This window comes from Pseudophryne corroboree, chromosome 12 (genome assembly GCF_028390025.1).
Source record: "Pseudophryne corroboree isolate aPseCor3 chromosome 12, aPseCor3.hap2, whole genome shotgun sequence".
NCBI lineage: Eukaryota > Metazoa > Chordata > Amphibia > Anura > Myobatrachidae > Pseudophryne > Pseudophryne corroboree.
The window spans coordinates 50,268,603-50,289,826 of record NC_086455.1 but is presented as its reverse complement, the minus strand read 5'-3'; the positions used below and the strand labels follow the sequence as shown (position 1 = coordinate 50,289,826).

Genomic DNA, 21,224 nt, shown 5'->3' with positions numbered 1-21,224 from the left:
GCCATGCCTGCGGGAACCGACATATCACAAGTGCAGCACTAACGATCTAAGGGAGCTGATCGGACCCTCACGGGAACGCGCATTGGATCGGATCGGAAACACATCCAAAATGCCCGATTTCACCCGATATATCGGCCCGAATGCCCGAAATTGGATGGAATCAGTCATTATCGTTCTAGTGTATGGGGCCCTTTAGCCTTTCTCCCATTGAATATAGGCTTCATTACCAAATGGGTTTTAGAAATACCAACACAACCTAAGAACAAAGGCTACGTTATGTCCACTGCCTCAGTAGTCACAGTGTATTATTCCCATGATACTCAGTCAGTAGTGACCAAGTGTAGTTACTATCAGATTATCACGAGTCGCTTGCACTGACGATGGCAGACATAGTTTTACTAGTGCACATGCGCCTAAGTTGCACCGTGCGTGCATCCCAAATGTCAGGTGCATGCAGGGAGAAGTATATGGAAAATGTAGTGGACATTGCTGGGCATTTCTGGCCGATAACAGTGAGGTGGCCCGTTATATGGGCGTATTATGGGAGTGTTACGGGTGTGTCGGTGAAGTGGTTGCATACACAGGCACTCACATAGGAGGCCATACTCGCACCGAGAAACTGCGCCTACCACCAATCAGTATTATAGCTTGCATGGATGTTGAAAGTTGGCATCTTAGTCTTTGCACATTCAGAGGCACTTTGTAGTGCATTTGCATAATAGACGCAGCTGTGTCCAATTCTGTATTTCTGAACTAATTCTGCCTGCCCTAGCCCTAGCCCTTATTCTGGAATCATTCATCTGTATAGTGAGCTGATGAGGTTAGTCCTAGGAGCCACAATCTCTTGATTTACCACAGTCCAGCTCATTGCATCTGTGGTGAGAGGGCTTGTGTCTCACCAGAATTGTGCACATTCTGGTGGGATCAGCTCCCTCCAAGGGAGAAGAAAACAAGACCTGCACATTCTACACCTATAGTGGAGGTTTATAATTCCAGGCTTTTTAAATTGCGCAACTGCAGCTGGGGAAACAGAGGTCCAGGTTTTCTAGCTCACTCAGAGACAGCAGGAAGTCAGGTGCAGGAGAGGGGTTTAAAAATCCCATTTACCCACAATGCATTGCGCTGATGCCTATTAGGTGCCAGTGAGCAGGCTGCAGTTATTAGCGCCAGGGACTGTGGACATTGGCCGTGCCAGGGGAGCATAGCTGTGTAGCTGCAAGCCACTGCAGCAGAATGACTTTTGAGCACGGGAAGCGCTAGGACCTTTTATGTTTGTCTGTTTGTTTTCTGTATGTACCTGTGCGACCAGGCCCAAGCCTATGTATGCTGTGCTACAGTGTCAGATGCCAGTAACTGGAATACCTGCCTGCGAGTCCTTATTTACAGTACCCATGTTACACATCCCAGAAGGTGTCCCTGGTGAAAACTAGGTTTCCTTTTAAATTTCATGGTTTCGATCTGGCTGGTACCAACTGCTTGCTGCTAGCCAGTACTGGCATGCATTAGTGTGAATTTGCACCGCCCTAAGGCTCTTTGGGCCTGATTTAGAGGTAGATGCATCTTTTGGCAGCCGCCCATCTGCAACTTTATGCAGATGCCTGTACAAAGCCCTGCCTGTGTACATCGTGCATCCCAGTGTGTAATGACTGAGAGCTGCTATTTCAAATACTGTACCATTGGCAGCAGGCGCAGTTTCACCATCCAAGTATGGCCTCCTCTGTGAGCGTTCAGCGACTGTACATGCTACCACTTTCACAGATACGTCCACGGCACTCTGCACTCCAGCATTTATACTACACATTCCTGGTACCGTGCATCTCGATTGCAGCACTCTGTGTAACGCATTTGCTGTGGGAGGTTTTAGGGATTTTCATGCACGTGCTGTAGCAAAATATCGCACAACTACGTGCACATGTGACTCTTGATCTCATGAGAGTCTGCCTCAAGGCCTGTTTCAGAAATGAACATGATGTCAATGCTGCAGTTTTTTACACTGCACATGCATGTAAGTCGCACTGCGGATGTGCCAGGATGGTCTAGTGACGGTGAGCATAGTGAGAATGTATTCGCTAAGTGAGTGACATGCAGGGGGCATTTGTGAGCTTTAACGGGGGAGTGGTGACCTAGACACAGGCATATCACAACCATTTGGGGGGTGTCTTAGACACCTCCCGTGGGCTTCTTAATACAGATCCGGGCTGCTGCAACATTTGTATAGTTCCGTGCAGCCGCTGCATACTAAATCATAGCTGCGACGGCATTTGCATACGTCTCTGTTCCAGGCCATCGTCTTACACTTGTGCCAGCACGCCCTTACTGTACTGGTACTGCATTTGCATTCTCCTTCTCACCCCGTTCCTCTTCACTAGACATATTGGGGGTGATTCCGAGTTGTTCGCTCGCTAGCTGCTTTTAGCAGCATTGCACACGCTAAGCCGCCGCCTACTGGGAGTGTATCTTAGCATAGCAGAATTGCTAACGAAAGCTTCGCTAATTTTCTCGTAACGATTACCCCGCAGTTTCTGAGTAGCTCCAGACTTACTCTGCCATTGCGACCAGCTCAGTCCTTTTCGTTCCTGGTTTAACGTCACAAACACACCCAGCGTTCGCCCAGCCGCTCCCCCGTTTCTCCAGACACTCCTGCGTTTTCAACTATCACGCCTGCGTTTTTCCGCACACTCCCATAAAACGTCCAGTTTCCGCCCAGTAACACTCACTTCCTGTCAATCACACTACGATCAGCACAGCGATGAAAAAGCTTTGTTATGCCGTGAGTAAAATACCTAACTTTTGTGTAAAGTAACTAAGCGCATGCGCTCTGCGTACCTTGCGCATGCGCAGTAAGCGACTAATCGCAGTATAGCGAAAATCGGCAACGAGTGAACAACTCGGAATGACCCCCATTGAGTCACAAGTGTCAGATCTGCATGCAGACGTAAATGTACACGTTTGCATGCACACTGAGCAAATGCCCAGTCCAGACTGAGCTCCATTGTTTTCTTTATACACATATAAAGTAATTACACAGACCTCTTCCTTTCAAATACACATATTGGTTTCCCTGCCCTAGAATAGTAAACAAGCCATAGTTTTTGGGAAATGGGCAGTGAAAGAAAAGCAGGATGTCATATCGCATGTTCCGATGTTATATCGCATGTTCCTGCCACATGTGGAGTTCCAGAACATTTTGCCCACTGAGAGTCTCTTTTTACTACTACATTAGAATCTTTTAGGTGGACAGAAACCTGAAACCAAAACAATCTCAGTTTTTCTTCTCACTACCAGGGAAAGTGACGCTTATCGACTCTACAACTTGGATGTATTTGGGTACCCAATCTTTGATAAAATGGGCACATATGGATCTGTGCCCCTGCTGCTAGCACATAATCCTATACAGACCTGTGGAATTTTCTGGCTGAATGCATCAGACACTTTAGTAGAAATCAAGTCGAAAGCAGCCTTACAGGTAGGTGTAACAGTGTTGGGCCACGGTTTCCAGCTGTGAATTAAATACTGTGGGCCTTACTAAGGTTTGATAGAAAACAAAAAAAGTAGGCTAATGGGCAAAACCATGTGCACTGCATGGGGGATGGGGGGGGGGGGGGGGGAGCAGATGTAACGTGCAGAGAGAGTTAGATTTGGGTGGGGTGTGTCTGAACTGAAATCTAAATTACAGTGTAAAAATAAAGCAGCCAGTATACTATTTACCCTGCACAGAAACAATATAACCCACCCAAATCTAAATTTCTCTGCACATGTTACATCTGTCCTACCTGCAGTGCACATGGTTTTGCCCATTATTGTGCTTTTTTCATTTGCTATCAAACCTGAATAACCCCCTGCATCTGTCCTGGTCTATAATACTTTATTACATGTTTTTTAATGTTTGCAATTGCAATTATTTTTAAGTAACTATTTGATATCAAGGTCCAGTGTAGACAGTGTTTGCTTGGTAAGGTTCTTAAAAAGGTAAAATGAGATGGGGCACTAGGAATTCTGCTAGATCCAAACTAGCCCAGAATTGGATTGGTAGCTACTCAGTCTGTTAGGTGTTCTCTTCCTCAAACACAGGACCTATTAACTCAGGAACCCTTCCAGCATCTGGCACTGTCTAGGATGGCTTTAACGATGTGGCTGAGTAAACCACGCTATTAAGTACCAAGGTTCTGGCAGATAGTATAGTGGAATCTACAGGCCTCAGACAGGTTGTATCATTGTGTATGGAAAACGTACATTGCCTGCGGTGAAAGGAGGATTTTTTAAAACTTCTTCCTTTAGGTTTTCTAGGTTGCTCCTGTTCTTTACAGGAAGGTCTTGAGGCAAGTCTTAAGTTAGGTTCCCTGAAGGTTCAGGTTTCTTCCTTATCAGACTTTTTTCAAAGGAGGTTGTCCCTTATTCTGGTGCAGACATTTTTTCAGGGTGTACTACTGTACATGCACAGTCACCTGACGTGCCACTGGTTGTGTTGTTGGGTTTGAATTTGGTCTTGCAGACATTACATTTGTACCATTAAAGTCAGTTGACCTGAAAATGCTACAATGGAAAGTGGTGTTTCGTTAACCATTTCTTTGGTCCATAGGGTATCTGAGTTTGGAGCCCTTTCATGTCAGACACCCTTTTTGGTATTTCATTGAGATAGAGCTGTCTTAAGGGTGGGGTCTTCCTTGACAAGTGTTCTTCTCCACCTCCTCGTTTATTCCATCTTTACTTTGGGCTTTGTTAGTAAAAAAATCTGACGGCATTACAGCCACACAGGGTTTTGAGGATGAGGAGCCTGAGTTTCAGGGCTCCCCGCTAAATCCTAGCTTATCCAGTGTCCCCCATGGAATCGGTGAAAGGGTTTATATGGTAAGTAAAAGAATACTTTTACTGCAGGAACTGGTTAATGCAATCTGTAAGGCTGGTGTACCACCTACATAATAGATTTAACTAAATGTGTCTCTCACCTTAGCAGTAGCCCTCTGTGGCTCTCATAGCCCTGGGATAGAATTAGAGGTCTAGCGTCAGTGGGATTCCCATCCAAGATATTGCAGTTTCCACATATACACCCATCCAACTTCCACCCCTACATTGATTCTTATGTTATTTAAAGGTGGTGAACTAAATAAAGGTGGTAAAATAACACTGCTAATTTGTCCCTGGGGGCTTATTTCATTCGCTCCGATAGATGACAGTATCTGGGGTTTTTTCTCACCTGCCTAGAGGCAGGAGAAAAAAATCCCTGATCACTGACCAGTTTTTGCGGCCGCGAAAACTCATGGATCCGGGAACTTATCCGGCTCCTGTGTTTTTCACATGAAACCAGGTCAGTTTTCACGTAACAAAAAAAAAAAAAAAAAAACGGGTCTCAATTGAATTACTCATTAACACCAATATACTGTAAAGTTCCATTTTCTTAGCGCAATAACTTTTTGTGATCAGTTGAATTCCCCCCAATATGTGATTTCCAGTTTTGTTTTCTTTATATACAAATGCATCCTCATACATCTAGCCTCAATACGCCACGAAGCGTAAGATGCCTGGTACCATTGGGTTGCCAGCTCCCGTGCAACTCTGCTAACGTCGGGCATCTTTTTATGACGAAAGTGCATCTTAGTCGTAGCGCAATGCAACTAGGATGCACAAGGAGACTGTGCAGGTAAATTTGATATATGACACTTTTAAATTGTGTTACTGAGTCTGTATATGCACAACTGAACTTGTATTGAAAAAAACTGCAGCTTCTACATTGTAGCACTTTGTGTACAGATTCAGAGACTCAGTCGCACATAGGTATACAAGTGTTACATATCAACACAGTCTCCAGTTGTGTCCTAGCTCCAAGGCATTGTGACTAAGAAGCATTTTCTGCAGTAAAGACGGCCGCTAGCAAAGTCTCACGGGACCTGACGCCCTGAGAGGGGCTGTTTGGTGTGACTACAGCAGTGATGGACTAGAACACGTGTATGTTGTGATAAAGTCTATTATTTATCTTTAAACATTAGCTATATACTTATTAGAGACTAAGTACGCAATTGGCGTACGGAGTACCGTAATGGTACGCACTTAGCGTAGCAGACGCTAGACCGCAGGCGTGACGCACGAGCGGCACGTACGCTCGCAGGCTTACGCTTAGTATCGAGCACGCTGTAAGCGGCCGAATACCGTAATGCTACGCTATTAGCGTAGCGGACACTGTGCCCGAGAGTGGGACACGAGCGGCGCAGACGCTCACCGAATAACACACAGTGAACCTTGTTAACAACACACTGAAAGGATATGCTTATACTGTAAACCTTAGTACTGTAATACTACAATAATGTAACGCTTATTAACCTTGGTAATATGAAAGCTGTTTGTGCGATTGAGACGCTCAGAATACCCTTTGTAATAAATGGAGAAACACACAATACCTGGTAAGGTTCCAACACCTTCTAAGGAGATACGTTTAGTACGAAAGAAAATAACAGTACAGCTTATACACTACAGACCTAACATTAATATCTAAACAGAATAACTAGACATAAAATAAACAATAGCAAACCGATCATAAATACTAACAAACAGAGAGAGAATAAATGGCAAACATAGGAGGATAACAAAATGGCCACAGAGAACTTACACACGTGGGAATGAATCACAAGCGCAGTCCTGGAAACCAGCCCTCAGTTAATCAATGATGAAAACCTTGTAGAGAGAGTGAGTGAGCAGGCCCAGCACTGGTGGTCTTTATATACACAACAAACAGTAACAATACAATGGTCCCTACAATCTCATTGTTCATTGGACACAGGAATGTGTCTCTGCATTATAACAAAAGGTCATAGGTTGGTTCGAACAGGTGGGATGTGTCTAGCTCCAACTGCTCAGGTGGGAGGTATCCTCGGGATTACCGCCGCATGGATAATGAACAGCAAATACAGTAAATGTCCATAAACTACTTTTACATATAACTATACGCTGGAGCGAACGATCTCTTCCTAACCAACACAGAAATATTACTATTAAAATACTCTACAGCTGGATACTAAACACCACTGCTCAACCCCTATCTGACCCTTCGTATCATGCAAAGAGGAATTCCTCTGTCCACGAACCGTTTATATTAAACAAACTCGCTGATATTGTTAAGGGGAATATTACCTATAAAACACACTATTTTGGTTAACTATGTAGCGATCCAGTCGCTCGCTAGACGCTCACAAACTCTACCGTAAATGCGCATACCACGTGCAAAACCGCACGGCCGTAGAAGCTCCATTACGCAAAGTGCGAATATGCGCACGCACGGCAGAGCGTGTTCACGCGCAGCGGGCATGTGCATTGGGGTTAGTACAAGGCATTGTGGATCATGATATTTTTCGACTTTGACACTTGGAAATATAGGTATGGGTCTGCATGCCTCTGACAAGATGTCTTTTCTCAGTCTCATTTGCGCACAACTTCTCCTGATACCCCAAAACTAAGGGCAGTACCCAAAGTGGACGTTAGATGGATGTCAGAGAGTGGGATAGTGGATGTCTTCTTGTTACTGGGACCTGCACCTCAGGATGTGTTTAAACAATATGTACAACTAACAGGTGAGTACCTATAAAACAGATTTCTGTTGATGAGTTCATTCTGAGTCCTGCAACATGCTTTTGTGTGATCATAACAGGTGGTCAGGCCTTTCCTCCTCTGTTCTCACTGGGTTATCACCAGTGTCGCTGGAACTATGAGGATGAGGCAGATGTTGACGCTGTGGATTCAGGTTTTGATGAACACAATGTCCCCTATGATGTCATCTGGTTGGACATTGAGCACACGGATGGAAAGAGATATTTTACCTGGGACAAGAACAGGTTTCCAGATCCTCTCAAGATGCAAGAGAAACTGCGGGAGAAAAGACGCAAAGTAAGCGGGAAGCATTGCTTGTCCAGGTGCACAGTCACGTGTTCTGTTTTACTTTACTAAGGATCAGGCCATATATGTGTACGTTCTGTGAGCGTGAAACAACATTCTGCAGCATTTATTCATTTTAAGCAGGCAGATTATTGACTTGCGTATTTACACATGGGCTGATTCTTTTGCTCAGCCTTATGCAATTACAGTATCAGGCCAAATTATCGGATAGTATGTATATAGCACCCGGAGCCGACTTTTGTTTGAAAAACAGTCGTATAGGCTCCCTACATCAGGAGTGCCAGTCTTTATGAGCCTATATTGTGCCGCATATGCAGTGTGTACACAATCAATTCGACAACCTGTACGTGAAAACATCACCTATAGAACTGATATTTGTGTAGCGTGCCTAGGGGAAATTGGATGCTCTCTGGTTTGTTTCAGAATAATGGGCCCTACACATAGAAACATAGAATTTGACGGCAGATAAGAACCACTTGGCCCATCTAGTCTGCCCCTTTTTTTTTATCCTTTAGGTAATCTCAACCCTTTTTGAACCTTAATTCTTTGTAAGGATATTCATATGCCCATCCCAAGCATGTTTAAATTGGTCTACTGTCTTAGCCTCTACCACCTCTGATGGGAGGCTATTCCACTTATCCACTACCCTTTCTGTGAAGTAATTTTTCCTTAAGTTTCCCCTGAACCTCCCCCCCTCCAGTCTCAGTGGATCTTTACACATATAAAGATCCGCCGCCGATCTGCCCGACGGCGGATACGGTCAACGGGTGACCCGGCGGCGGGGGAACAGTGACGGGGGGAGTGAAGGCTCCATTGTAGTGCAGGTAAATATGGACGAGATCGTCCATATTGGCCTGCATGCACAGCCGACAGGGAACCAGCGATGAACGAGCACGGTGCCGCGCATCGTTCATCGCTGGTGACCCCACACTGGAAGATATGAACGTTATCTCGTTCAAAAATTAACGAGATCGTTCATATCTTTAAGGAATATCGGCCAGTGTGTAGGGTCTATAAATCTTTCATCGGTGTACTCAGATATGAGTGTCACAATTATCACAATTATGATTCAACTAAGATCCACTTATGAGCAAACAGATTCAGCTGGGATCGGAGGAGCCAGATCATTTTGGTCTTGATTGCCACCACACACTGGTCAATAGTAGGCAACCTTCCAGTGCAGTTTCTGCAGTGTCACACAATGGCCCTCATTCCGAGTCGTTCGCTCGGTATTTTTCATCGCATCGCAATGAAAATCCGCTTAGTACGCATGCGCAATATTCGCACTGCGACTGCGCCAAGTAATTTAACAATGAAGATAGTATTTTTACTCACGGCTTTTTCATCGCTCCGGCGATCGTAATGTGATTGACAGGAAATGGGTGTTACTGGGCGGAAACACGGCGTTTTATGGGCGTGTGGATGAAAACGCTACTGTTTCCGGAAAAAACGCAGGAGTGGCTGGAGAAACGGGGGAGTGTCTGAGCGAACGCTGGGTGTGTTTGTGACGTCAAACCAGGAACGACAAGCACTGAACTGATCGCACAGGCAGAGTAAGGTTGAAGTTACTCAGAAACTGCAAAGTAGTTTGTAATCGCAATATTGCGATTACATCGGTCGCAATTTTAAGAAGCTAAGATACACTCCCAGTAGGCGTAGGCTTAGCGTGTGTAACTCTGCTAAATTCGCCTTGCGACCGATCAACTCGGAATGAGGGCCAATGATCTTCCATATTGTGACAATGGTAGTGATCTGGAATTTTGGTTGTTTTGAGGCCACACACATTGCAATGTAGGTTATGTCACCAGCATCGGTCAGTGACAAGCATTCACAACAAAGAAAAGTGAGATACATAAATACTGTATTATAAATACATAATTTTTTAGGAAAACAAAGCTTTTGTGACATCTAACTGTAGGTAATCAGTAGAGTTAATTCCATACCACAATACAAACAATTATGTTTTTGGAGTTTTTTCCATGTTCTTCATTAACTTGCTTTCTCTGACGTCCTAGTGGATGCTGGGGACTCCGAAAGGACCATGGGGAATAGCGGCTCCGCAGGAGACTGGGCACAAAAGTAAAAGCTTTAAGACTACCTGGTGTGCACTGGCTCCTCCCCCTATGACCCTCCTCCAAGCCTCAGTTAGATTTTTGTGCCCGAACGAGAAGGGTGCAGTCTAGGTGGCTCTCCTGAGCTGCTTAGAAAAAAGTTTAGTTTTAGGTTTTTTATTTTCAGTGAGACCTGCTGGCAACAGGCTCACTGCATCGAGGGACTAAGGGGAGAAGAAGCGAACTCACCTGCGTGCAGAGTGGATTGGGCTTCTTAGGCTACTGGACATTAGCTCCAGAGGGACGATCACAGGCCCAGCCATGGATGGGTCCCAGAGCCGCGCCGCCGTCCCCCTTACAGAGCCAGAAGAGCAGAAGAGGTCCGGAAAAATCGGCGGCAGAAGACGTCCTGTCTTCAATAAGGTAGCGCAGGGTAAAACAAGAGAGGGGGGGCACTAAATTGGCAGATAAATCTATACAGCAGCTATATAAGGGAAAAACACTTATATAAGGTTATCCCTGTGTATATATATAGCGCTCTGGTGTGTGCTGGCAAACTCTCCCTCTGTCTCCCCAAAGGGCTAGTGGGGTCCTGTCCTCTATCAGAGCATTCCCTGTGTGTGTGCTGTGTGTCGGTACGTTGTGTCGACATGTATGAGGAGGAAAATGGTATGGAGGCGGAGCAAATTGCCTGTATTAGTGATGTCACCCCCTAGGGAGTCGACACCTGACTGGATGGTCTTATGGAAGGAATTACGTGATAGTGTCAGCACTTTACAAAAGACTGTTGACGACATGAGACAGCCGGCAAATCAGTTAATACCTGTACAGGCGTCTCAAACACCGTCAGGGGCTCTAAAGCGCCCGTTACCTCAGGTGGTCGACACAGACCCAGACACGGACACTGACTCCAGTGTCGACGGTGAGGAAACAAACGTATTTTCCAGTAGGGCCACACGTTACATGATCACGGCAATGAAGGAGGTTTTGAACATTTCTGATACTACAAGTACCACAAAAAAGGGTATTATGTGGGGTGTGAAAAAACTACCCGTAGTTTTTCCTGAATCAGATGAATTAAATGAGGTGTGTGATGAAGCGTGGGTTTCCCCCCGATAAAAAACTGCTAATTTCTAAAAAATTATTGGCATTATACCCTTTCCCACCAGAGGTTAGGGCGCGTTGGGAAACACCCCCTAGGGTGGATAAGGCGCTCACACGCTTATCAAAACAAGTGGCTTTACCGTCTCCTGATACGGCCGCCCTCAAGGAACCAGCTGATAGGAAGCTGGAAAATATCCTAAAAAGTATATACACACATACTGGTATTATACTGCGACCAGCAATCGCCTCAGCCTGGATGTGCAGTGCTGGGGTGGCTTGGTCGGATTCCCTGACTGAAAATATTGATACCCTGGACAGGGACAATATATTATTGACTATAGAGCATTTAAAGGATGCATTTCTATATATGAGAGATGCACAGAGGGATATTTGCACTCTGGCATCAAGAGTAAGTGCGCTGTCCATTTCTGCCAGAAGAGGGTTATGGACGCGACAGTGGTCAGGTGATGCGGATTCCAAACGGCATATGGAAGTATTGCCGTATAAAGGGGAGGAGTTATTTGGGGTCGGTCTATCGGACCTGGTGGCCACGGCAACGGCTGGGAAATCCACCTTTTTACCCCAGGTCACCTCTCAGCAGAAAAAGACACCGTCTTTTCAGGCTCAGTCCTTTCGTCCCCATAAGGGCAGGCGGGCAAAAGGCCACTCGTATCTGCCCCGGGGCAGAGGAAGGGGAAAAAGACTGCTGCAGACAGCCTCTTCCCAGGAACAGAAGCCCTCCCCCGCTTCTGCCAAGTCCTCAGCATGACGCTGGGGCCTTACAAGCGGACTCAGGCACGGTGGGGGCCCGTCTCAAGAATTTCAGCGCGCAGTGGGCTCACTCGCAAGTGGACCCCTGGATCCTGCAGGTAGTATCTCAGGGGTACAAATTGGAATTCGAGACGTCTCCCCCTCGCCGGTTCCTGAAGTCTGCTTTACCAACGTCTCCCCCCGACAGGGAGGCGGTATTGGAAGCCATTCACAAGCTGTATTCCCAGCAGGTGATAATCAAGGTACCCCTCCTACAACAGGGAAAGGGGTATTATTCCACGCTGTTTGTGGTACCGAAGCCGGACGGCTCGGTGAGACCTATTTTAAATCTGAAATCCTTGAACACTTACATACAAACTCTGATATAATTGCACTAATAAACTGCTTTTACAGAGGTTTTAATCAAGCTCTCTTCTTTTTTTCTAATTTCCATGGAAACCGCATGTGAAATCTCCTATATATTAGCCCTGTGACTCTGTGGCTGCATTTCTAACGCTGGGTGGAGTCACAGACCTGGGCGGACTTGGACAGGCCAATAGCTGCTCAGTGTCAGCACACCACAGAAGGGACCACCAGCCACAGATTCAACAGACCATTTCCAGCAGTGCACTGACGCCCCACACTGCAAGGTACGTATGGACACCCAGACACCCTCACCCCACACCACCCCTCCCCTGCAAACACCAACCACCACCTAACACACCCACCTTCCCCACCACGGCGGGACACTCACCCGCTACCGAGGCCGCCGCTAACATCCCCTACCATCTGTAAGAGTGCAGCCGCGGCCACACACTGACGGCTAACACCCAGCCCGCACACATCGCTCCCCCCCTCCCCACTACCGCTGCACACACTGGCCGGCGGTGGGGGGAGCGCAGGCCACTTCGGCTGTATGACCCGGCGAACAGGGCCGGCGGTGGGGGGAGCAGAGCTGGGGGGAGCACCCGATGGCACAGACGGGACACACTGCCCGGGAGCCCACTGACACCCGCACCCCTCCCTCCGCACCAGCCCGTCGCCTGTTCCCACATGCAGCCACTGACACGCTGCCTGGGACCCGCCGTCCGCAACCCGGAGTAACAGAAACACTGCCCATAGCTGTACATGCGGCATCACCCTGACAGCACGCCGCACCTGACTCTGTACCAGCATTATATCTCTCTCGCCGCTGCTGCCTCCGACCCGACGAATCTGTTTCCAAACATCCAGCGGGGTCGCCGGGTCGGAGGCAGCAGCGGCGATAGAGATAACGCTGGTACAGAGTCAGGTGCGGCGTGCTGTCAGGGTGATGCCGCATGTACAGCTATGGCCTGTGTTAGTGTTACTCCGTGTTGTGCAGACAACGCCCTCACCCACCCACTCACATACGGCGTGCCCCCCATATCAACCATCCCACCAGGTGCACCCCGTCCATCACAAGGGGGGAAACAAGTAGCAGCCTCATGGCCCCACATATACCAACACCTATCACCACATACACGGCAACCACTTCTACCTTACACACACACTCACACTCCACACTTCTAACAATGCGCACGCACCCTCCACTTCCCTTTCCCCTCCCTCCAACACACACACACACTCACCCTCCACACTCCTACCAACACGCCCGTACCCTCCACTTCCCTTTCCCCTTCCCCCAACACACACACACACACTCACCTTCCTACCCACACGCACGCACCCTCCACTTCCCTTCCCCCCCCTACACACACACACACTCACCCTCCACACTCCTACCAACATGCCCGCACCCTCCACTTCCCTCCCCTCCCCTACACACACACACACTCACCCTCCACACTCCTACCAACATGCCCGCACCCTCCACTTCACTTTCCCCTTCCCCCAACACACACACACTCTCACCCTCCACACTCCTACCAACACGCCCGCACCCTCCACTTCACTTTCCCCTCCCCCCTACACACACACCCTCCACACGCCTGTCCCCTCCCCCCTACACACGCACACACTCACCCTCCACACTCCTAACAACACGCCCGCACCCTCCACTCCCCCCCCACGCACACATTCACACTCCCCACTCCTAACATGCACGCACCCTCCACTGCCTCCCCCCCTCTTCCCCCCCCCTTTTTCCTCTCCCCCCCCCTCCACACACACACACTCACCATCCACACCTAACAACACGCACGCACCCTCCACTTCCCTTTCCCCTCCCCCCAACACACACACAAAACACCTTACCCATCTTTGCTACACCACCACCCAACAACAACAACAACCACCCATTCCCCCATTGCCTTCACACCACTAGGGGAAACAACCCTAACACACACAACACTGCATTTAACAAACAAACCCACACCTACGCAACCACCTGCCCAACACCACCGCGCACACCGCAAGCCCATCCCACAACCGCAATACACCCATACCGCCCACCCAGCCACCACAAATACAACACCCATCCAACACAACCACTGCACAACCTTACCCATCTGACTAATCCTGCCACCCCCTCCCCTCCCCTCCCATGCACACACCACAAACCCCACAAAAACCCTCCACCATCCAACCACCCATCCTATGTGGACCTCCTCCACCCATGCCAACTTCAAACCCCCTCCTCCATCCCCCTGCCACCTAACTCCATCCCACACTACACCTCCTATCACCACCCCCATCCCTCACCCCTACGCAAAAACATATACAGGCAGTGACCCCTCTCCACACACTTGCCCAAGGACCATAAATCATTACCCACAGCATTTCAGCAAACCACACCCCAAACTACGTACCCTTCACAAAAAACACTCCACCACACACATTCCCTTCAACACCCTCCACAATCCATCCACACACCACCTTAACCCTATCGCACACCCACCTCCTTCCCTCTGCACCCAACTAATTCGGTCAAACCATCAAAACACCATCTACCCCACAACACTACCCCCATAGCCTAAAGCCACTAATACGCCAATTCCAACTCCAACATCTGCTAACACAACACACCTCTGCCCCCAACAAACACCCTAACACCACATCCTCTTCACCTTGCCACACACATAAACAATCCACCCACCGCTCCCACAAAAACACAATAGACGCACCCTCCAAACGCACCCCAGATCCCACAATAACAGTTCAGCATACTCCCTAAACCCCCCCCCCCACCAACACCACCTTGCACATGGCTTTGCCACACCCTGCACCCCCTCTCAACCTACCTGTCCACCAGCCCTTTCTCCCTCACACACACTTTGCCTTCACCCACCCTGATTGCCATCCCCCCCATAGCAAACCCTTCACCACTCACATCATGTACACACCACATTTCCACCCACCACTCTAAAACATCACCCCCATCCACACGACCCTTTCACATAAAACCATCTTCGACATGCACTGCACACAACACCATCCCTCTCTGCATGCTATCGCTACCTACATCATAAAACACAACCACCCAAAAACCCCTACCCCTCAAAACAACCCCACCCGCAACTCCACCTCACCCACCTCCACCACATCAGCTGCACCTCACAAGCACATCCCCCAAACAAGCTAACCCCATACCTAACATCCACCGTCCACACATACACCACCCAACCATTACCCCATGCACCATCCCCCTAACTCACTCCGCACCCCCCCTTCCTTACAGCAGCCCACCCCAAATACCCTCCATCATCCCACCACACTCCCCATGTGCAACTCCCCCACCCATGCCACGTTCCAACACCCACCCCTGTCCCCGTGTACCGCACAAACACAAATGCAACAAGTACTACACCACCTACCACCTACACCATCCCTTACCCCTTGCCCCTGTATACGCAGTCACCGGCCACCATCCACGGTTCAGCCCATACACACTCATTCACCCTCCCCAGCATCTTACAGGGCCACAGGCCAAACCTACTAACACTCACACACACCACCACACCAAACGCATTACCTTCACCACCATCAACAATCCAAAGCCAAACCTCACACTCCCTAACACATACATCCTCAATCCCTAACCCATCTAACCTCCCCACCACACCCACAAAACCCCCTAAGCACCTATGCACACCCTGCCAAACGCAACACTCCCTCTCAACCCACCTACACACCACATGTTCCTCCCTCACACACAGCACATCCGTTCCCCCTTCAAAAATGTCATACCCCCCACTGCCAACCCTCCACCACTCCCAACATCCACATACGCCATTTATACCACCACCTCTGCACCAACATCCCCATCCATAAGGCCATTTTACAATCAAACATCCACCACACGCACCACCTACAACAACCCTCCCCACAAACCGTCAATACCTCAATCCCAGGGCAACGCCAACACACACACCTCCACCTCACTACACCCACCCCCTTTCACATATAAACAACATACCATGTACACTTTTACCCCACATCCACACAACATACACCTGCCCAACACCCACAACACCTCAAAATAACATCCACCAAACACTGTAGTCCCATACTTGACACACAGCTTATGCAAATACACCACCCCTGCAGCTCACACGAAACCTCAACAAACCATCAACCTCCCCCTACCCTGCTCAACACCCCTCCCATGAACACTACAAAGCCCCCCATACCCTTCACCATCCACACACCCCATATGGAACTCCACCACCTATGCCAGCCTCGGACATACCCTCCCCAATCCCCCTGCCACACACACCCACAACTCCAACAAGCCCAACACCCCCTGCCCCCTCCATCATCCCTCAGCGCACAGGGGCGTAGCCCTTTACGACGGTGTGAAGAGCGCCCGTAGGGCGCGATGAATCACCTAGTAATGAAATATGTCCCTTATTATGGCAATCGTAAGCTCCAACAAAATGGCCGCCGCTGTGGAAAACATAGGAACATCTAATGAAAAATGGCCGCCGCAACAACAAACGGATCCACCAGGAGACTTTGAGCTCCTATTGCTGTACCAGACACTAGCGTGCACATGCGCAGTGCCGAACCGGAAGTGGGGCGGAAGTGACGCGCCCGGGACTCCAATTCATCCAGACACCGGAAGTGTGGCGGAAACGCCGCAATTATACACATAATGGACTTTATAAGTGGTTTTTTACATCAAAACACACTCGTTTTTAATATATATAGCTATAGCACATGTCCTAAGAGGCAGGAGGGAGTTTATTAGGAGTATTCAGGTACCCAGCATTTAGACTCCTCTAATTAGCAGGAAGTGATGTCATAACTGAGTTTGAGTAACACTAGTATAAATTCAAGCCCTGTCCCAGTCTGCCTTTACCCCTTGATGAAGTCTCTATGACGAAACGCGTTGGGCATTCAATTGACCTCTAAACTCAGATAAGCACTTTACTTTATTGCACTTTATTGCTTTTATATATTTGTGTATATGCTTTTTATCCCATTTTTAGAAAAAGTTTTGTTAAAAGATTTTAATAAATGTTTATATTTTACATTTTTTTAAATATCTTGTAATTATTCATAGACACCATTGGTCGCTACCCCCATCCCTTCTTTTTATAAACACAAATCTTTTCAGGGGCTCACCGCCCTGATTTTATTTGGGGGACTAGCTGACGCCCGTAAAAAGGGAGTGTTTTAATACAATTTAAGAAAAAATTTGGTTTTTTTAAAAAAGGACATTATTTCCATTTGTGGCGCAGCATTTTTTCTTCTTTTACGATTTCTATTGGTTTTAATAAATACTGCAGCCTGGGAAGTATTTCTACATTAAAATATGTTACGAGACTCAGACCGAACAACAAAAAGAAATAACTGGTGTCAAAGAATATTTAATGAGAAAAAAACCATTAGTGAAACCTCCCCACCATGTGACTTAGATGATTTATTCTGGGGAATAGAGAGACTCCTCACTAAAGAAGTTAAAACGTGGTGGGATATTAAAGGTTTAGAGCACTATATATCAGTAGACAGAATACCAAGAGGCCTGAGAATTTCTAAACAACCCACATTTGGTAATCTGGATGCAAACTTTTTAGAAAAATGGGATAGGGTATTGCACAATTGTTCCATAGATCTGATGAAACTCCTAGTGGAGGAGAAGAGGAAATGTCTATCAGAGCTGGAGAACAATATTAAAAGTAAAGAGGCAGAACTGGAACCTTTCAAAGATAAAGATGATTATTACATTAATGAGAAAGTTCTTAATAAAAAATTGGAACGTATTGAAGAAGAGGTCACCAAAGGCAAAGAGAAAAAGTTTCTCAGGGACAAAAACGATTATGAACTAGGACGAGTCAAGAATTGGAGTAGATTTGGAGCAACAGGACAACAAAATGACAGACCTAACAGATCATATTGGAAAACAGTACCAACAAAGGGAAAACCGAGACGAAATTCAGAAATAACAACACCATCAACTAATATAAAGACATCAAACAGATTCACAGCTCTACAAAGATTGGGGTCAAACAATGACCAGGCTTTTTTATCCCAACGAGTGGGAACAAGGCCAAAAGAAGTAATAAGAAACACACTGAAAGAGGATTACCGACCAGCATCCCCACTAAAAAGACGTTACACAGAAGAAGAGGAAAACGGGGCAGCAGGAGGGAGAGATACCAAGAAAAGAACATTGTAACTACGGATTTGAGAGAAAAAGGGATATTTAACTTATCAAAACACACACTGACGGAACCAGAGGTCTCCTTATTAAATAAGGGCCTCACTTTTGCACCTACAGGAGGACGCCATTATTAGCAATTACAATGACCAGTCAAAATCAGGTCTGAAACCCACTTCGAAATATTATCCGCTGGAATCAAAAGGGAGTAACCTTAATATATTTTATGAACTGGTAAAAAAAGATCTTTGTGAAACCGAACTGGAGAAAATAAAGGAGAAGAATACCACTAACCGAGAGAGCGAAGCACTGAAAAACCTGCAAAAGAATAAGGGCATAGTTATAAAACAAGCTGATAAAGGGGGGGGGCCTGGTTATTATGGACCGTGACAAATATACTAATGAAGCATTAAGACTTTTGGGGGATACCACCTCCTATGAAAAACTGACAGGAGACCCGAAAGACACATTTGTTGAGGAATTACGAGCATTATTACTCCACGGCCTACGAACAGACATCATTACTAAGAGTGAATTTCAATACTTAATGAGATCAGACCCCACGACCCCTATTTTTTATTTCTTGCCCAAAATTCACAAAGATCAATCCAACCCGCCAGGAAGACCAATAGTGGCGGGCATTAATTCACTCACCTCCAACTTGTCCGAATATGCAGATATTTTCTTGAAAACCTATGTCAAAGAATTACCATCCTACCTCAAAGACACCACGTCGGTACTAAATTTACTGAAAGATCTGGAATGGAAAGATACATACTTGTGGGCCACAATAGACGTACAGTCATTATACACGTGCATAGAACACGAGAAGGGGGTCGCAGCATGTAGGGTTTTTTTAGATAAAGACGCCTCACTGACAACCACTCATAAAGATTTTATCTGCAGCATTATGTATTTTATCCTTTAACACAACTATTTTAAATTCTTGGACTATTTTTATTTACAACGTTGTGGCACAGCGATGGGCACGGTTTTTGCGCCCAGTTTCGCCAACCTTTTTATGGGATGCTGGGAGGAAACATATATATATAACAACCAAGATTTTAAAAGTCACATTATTTTTTACCAACGATATATTGATGACATTTTAATAATCTGGGATGGTACGGCTGAGTGTTTCTATAAGTTTTTAGACTTTCTTGGTAAGAACGAGATGAATCTTGCTTTTATATCCAACGTAAATGAAAAATCAATCGAGTTTTTAGATCTGATTCTGACGGGGACAAATGGTTCTATTGTAACCAAGAATTTTGTGAAACAAGTTGACACTAACAGTTATCTTCACTACAAAAGCAACCACCATAAACGCTGGAAAAACAATATCCCATTTTCTCAATTTAATAGAATCAAAAGGAATTGTAGCAACCAGACAGAATGTGATGAACAACTGGAACTATATAGCAATCGATTCAGAGAGAAAGAATATCCAGTCCCAATTTTAGAAGAAGCCATGACTAAAGCCAAAGCTTTGGAAAGATCAACACTACTGGAGTACAAACAGAAAAATAAAAAGAAAGACTGTACGGCCTTCATTACAACATACAATAGGCATGAATTGTCCATTAGAAATTCACTCAAGAACCATTGGGGTATTTTACTAATGGACCCAATTCTTAAAGAACTTTTACCTCCACATCCTGAAATTATTTTCAGAAAATCACGTAACCTAAAAGACATTTTGGCTCCAAGTATGTTATCTAATAAAGAAGAGGATGGTCGGTCATTTCCCAAGTGTACAGGATCACATAAATGTGGTAGATGCAATATATGCAGATTTCTGCATCCGGTCAGGAGGACATTTACGGACTCAGAAAAAAAGAAAGAATACAAAATTAAAGACTTTATCAACTGCAATACTCAATCTGTTATCTATTTACTGGAATGCGAATGTGGAAAGCAGTATGTGGGGAAAACCAAAAGACCTCTGAAAATGAGAATACAAGAACACATCCGAAACATAAAGAATAAAGTGGAATCTCATGCTGTCTCAAAACACTTCAACCTCATACATAAGTCGAATCCAGAATCTCTTACCTTCAAAGCCATCGAATTGGTAAAACTGGGAGAAAGAGGCGGAGATTTAGCCAATAAACTTTCACGGAGAGAAATGTTCTGGATATTCCAGTTACGGACACTACACCCGATGGGATTCAATGAAAACTACGAAATTGCTCCGTTTTTATGAAAGAAATCCCTAAAAAGAATGTACAGTATCTAACACCCCATTTATATTTCCTTACCTCACTCTTTTCACCTTCACTCCCCACTAATTCACAATGTATACCCTAAAATGTGTTGTATATTATAGTTTATTAATGGGACAATATAGGCACCATTTAAGAATTTTTCTACAGTCATACCACACTGGAAAGGCTCAATCTCGCCCGAACTTGGAAGCGAAGCAGTGTTGGGCCTGATCAGTACCAGCAAGGGAGACCACCTGGGAAGATCAGGTACTGTAAATAAAACTAAAATGAGCTGGCGGTATGTCCTAAATGGATTATATATATATATACACATATATATATGCACTATATATACCACTCTGATACACGCAAATATTAGTCCCCACAAAATAACAAATCAGAATAATTGTCATGGCACCATCACGTTCACACAACTTGTCATGACACCATCACGTTTACATACCGAGTCACACTGGAGGTTATACTATTATATTTGTATTTTTATTTACTTATTCATATATATATTGATATATTGTCTTTTATTAAATATGTGTATATCTCTCACAATAGGCATTTATATATATACATTAATGTGTATATATATGTTTTCTCCCTTTCAATATTATACACATTAGGATTTAAGTCATT

At 46.0% G+C, this 21,224-nt stretch overlaps 1 protein-coding gene and 1 pseudogene across 4 annotated transcripts in view; both read left to right on the top strand.

Annotated features, from left to right (window-relative positions):
* Positions 1–21,224, top strand: part of GANC (glucosidase alpha, neutral C) — a 194,657-nt gene that overhangs the window by 79,773 nt on the left and 93,660 nt on the right. For all 4 annotated transcript variants that reach the window (XM_063947487.1, XM_063947485.1, XM_063947488.1 and 1 more), the window contains exons 10-12: positions 3,286–3,466; positions 7,406–7,559; positions 7,637–7,872. In XM_063947487.1, coding sequence (XP_063803557.1) covers positions 3,286–3,466; positions 7,406–7,559; positions 7,637–7,872 — 571 coding nt within the window. The remainder of the gene's footprint in view (positions 1–3,285; positions 3,467–7,405; positions 7,560–7,636; positions 7,873–21,224) is intronic.
* Positions 20,737–20,855, top strand: LOC134981341 (5S ribosomal RNA; annotated as a pseudogene).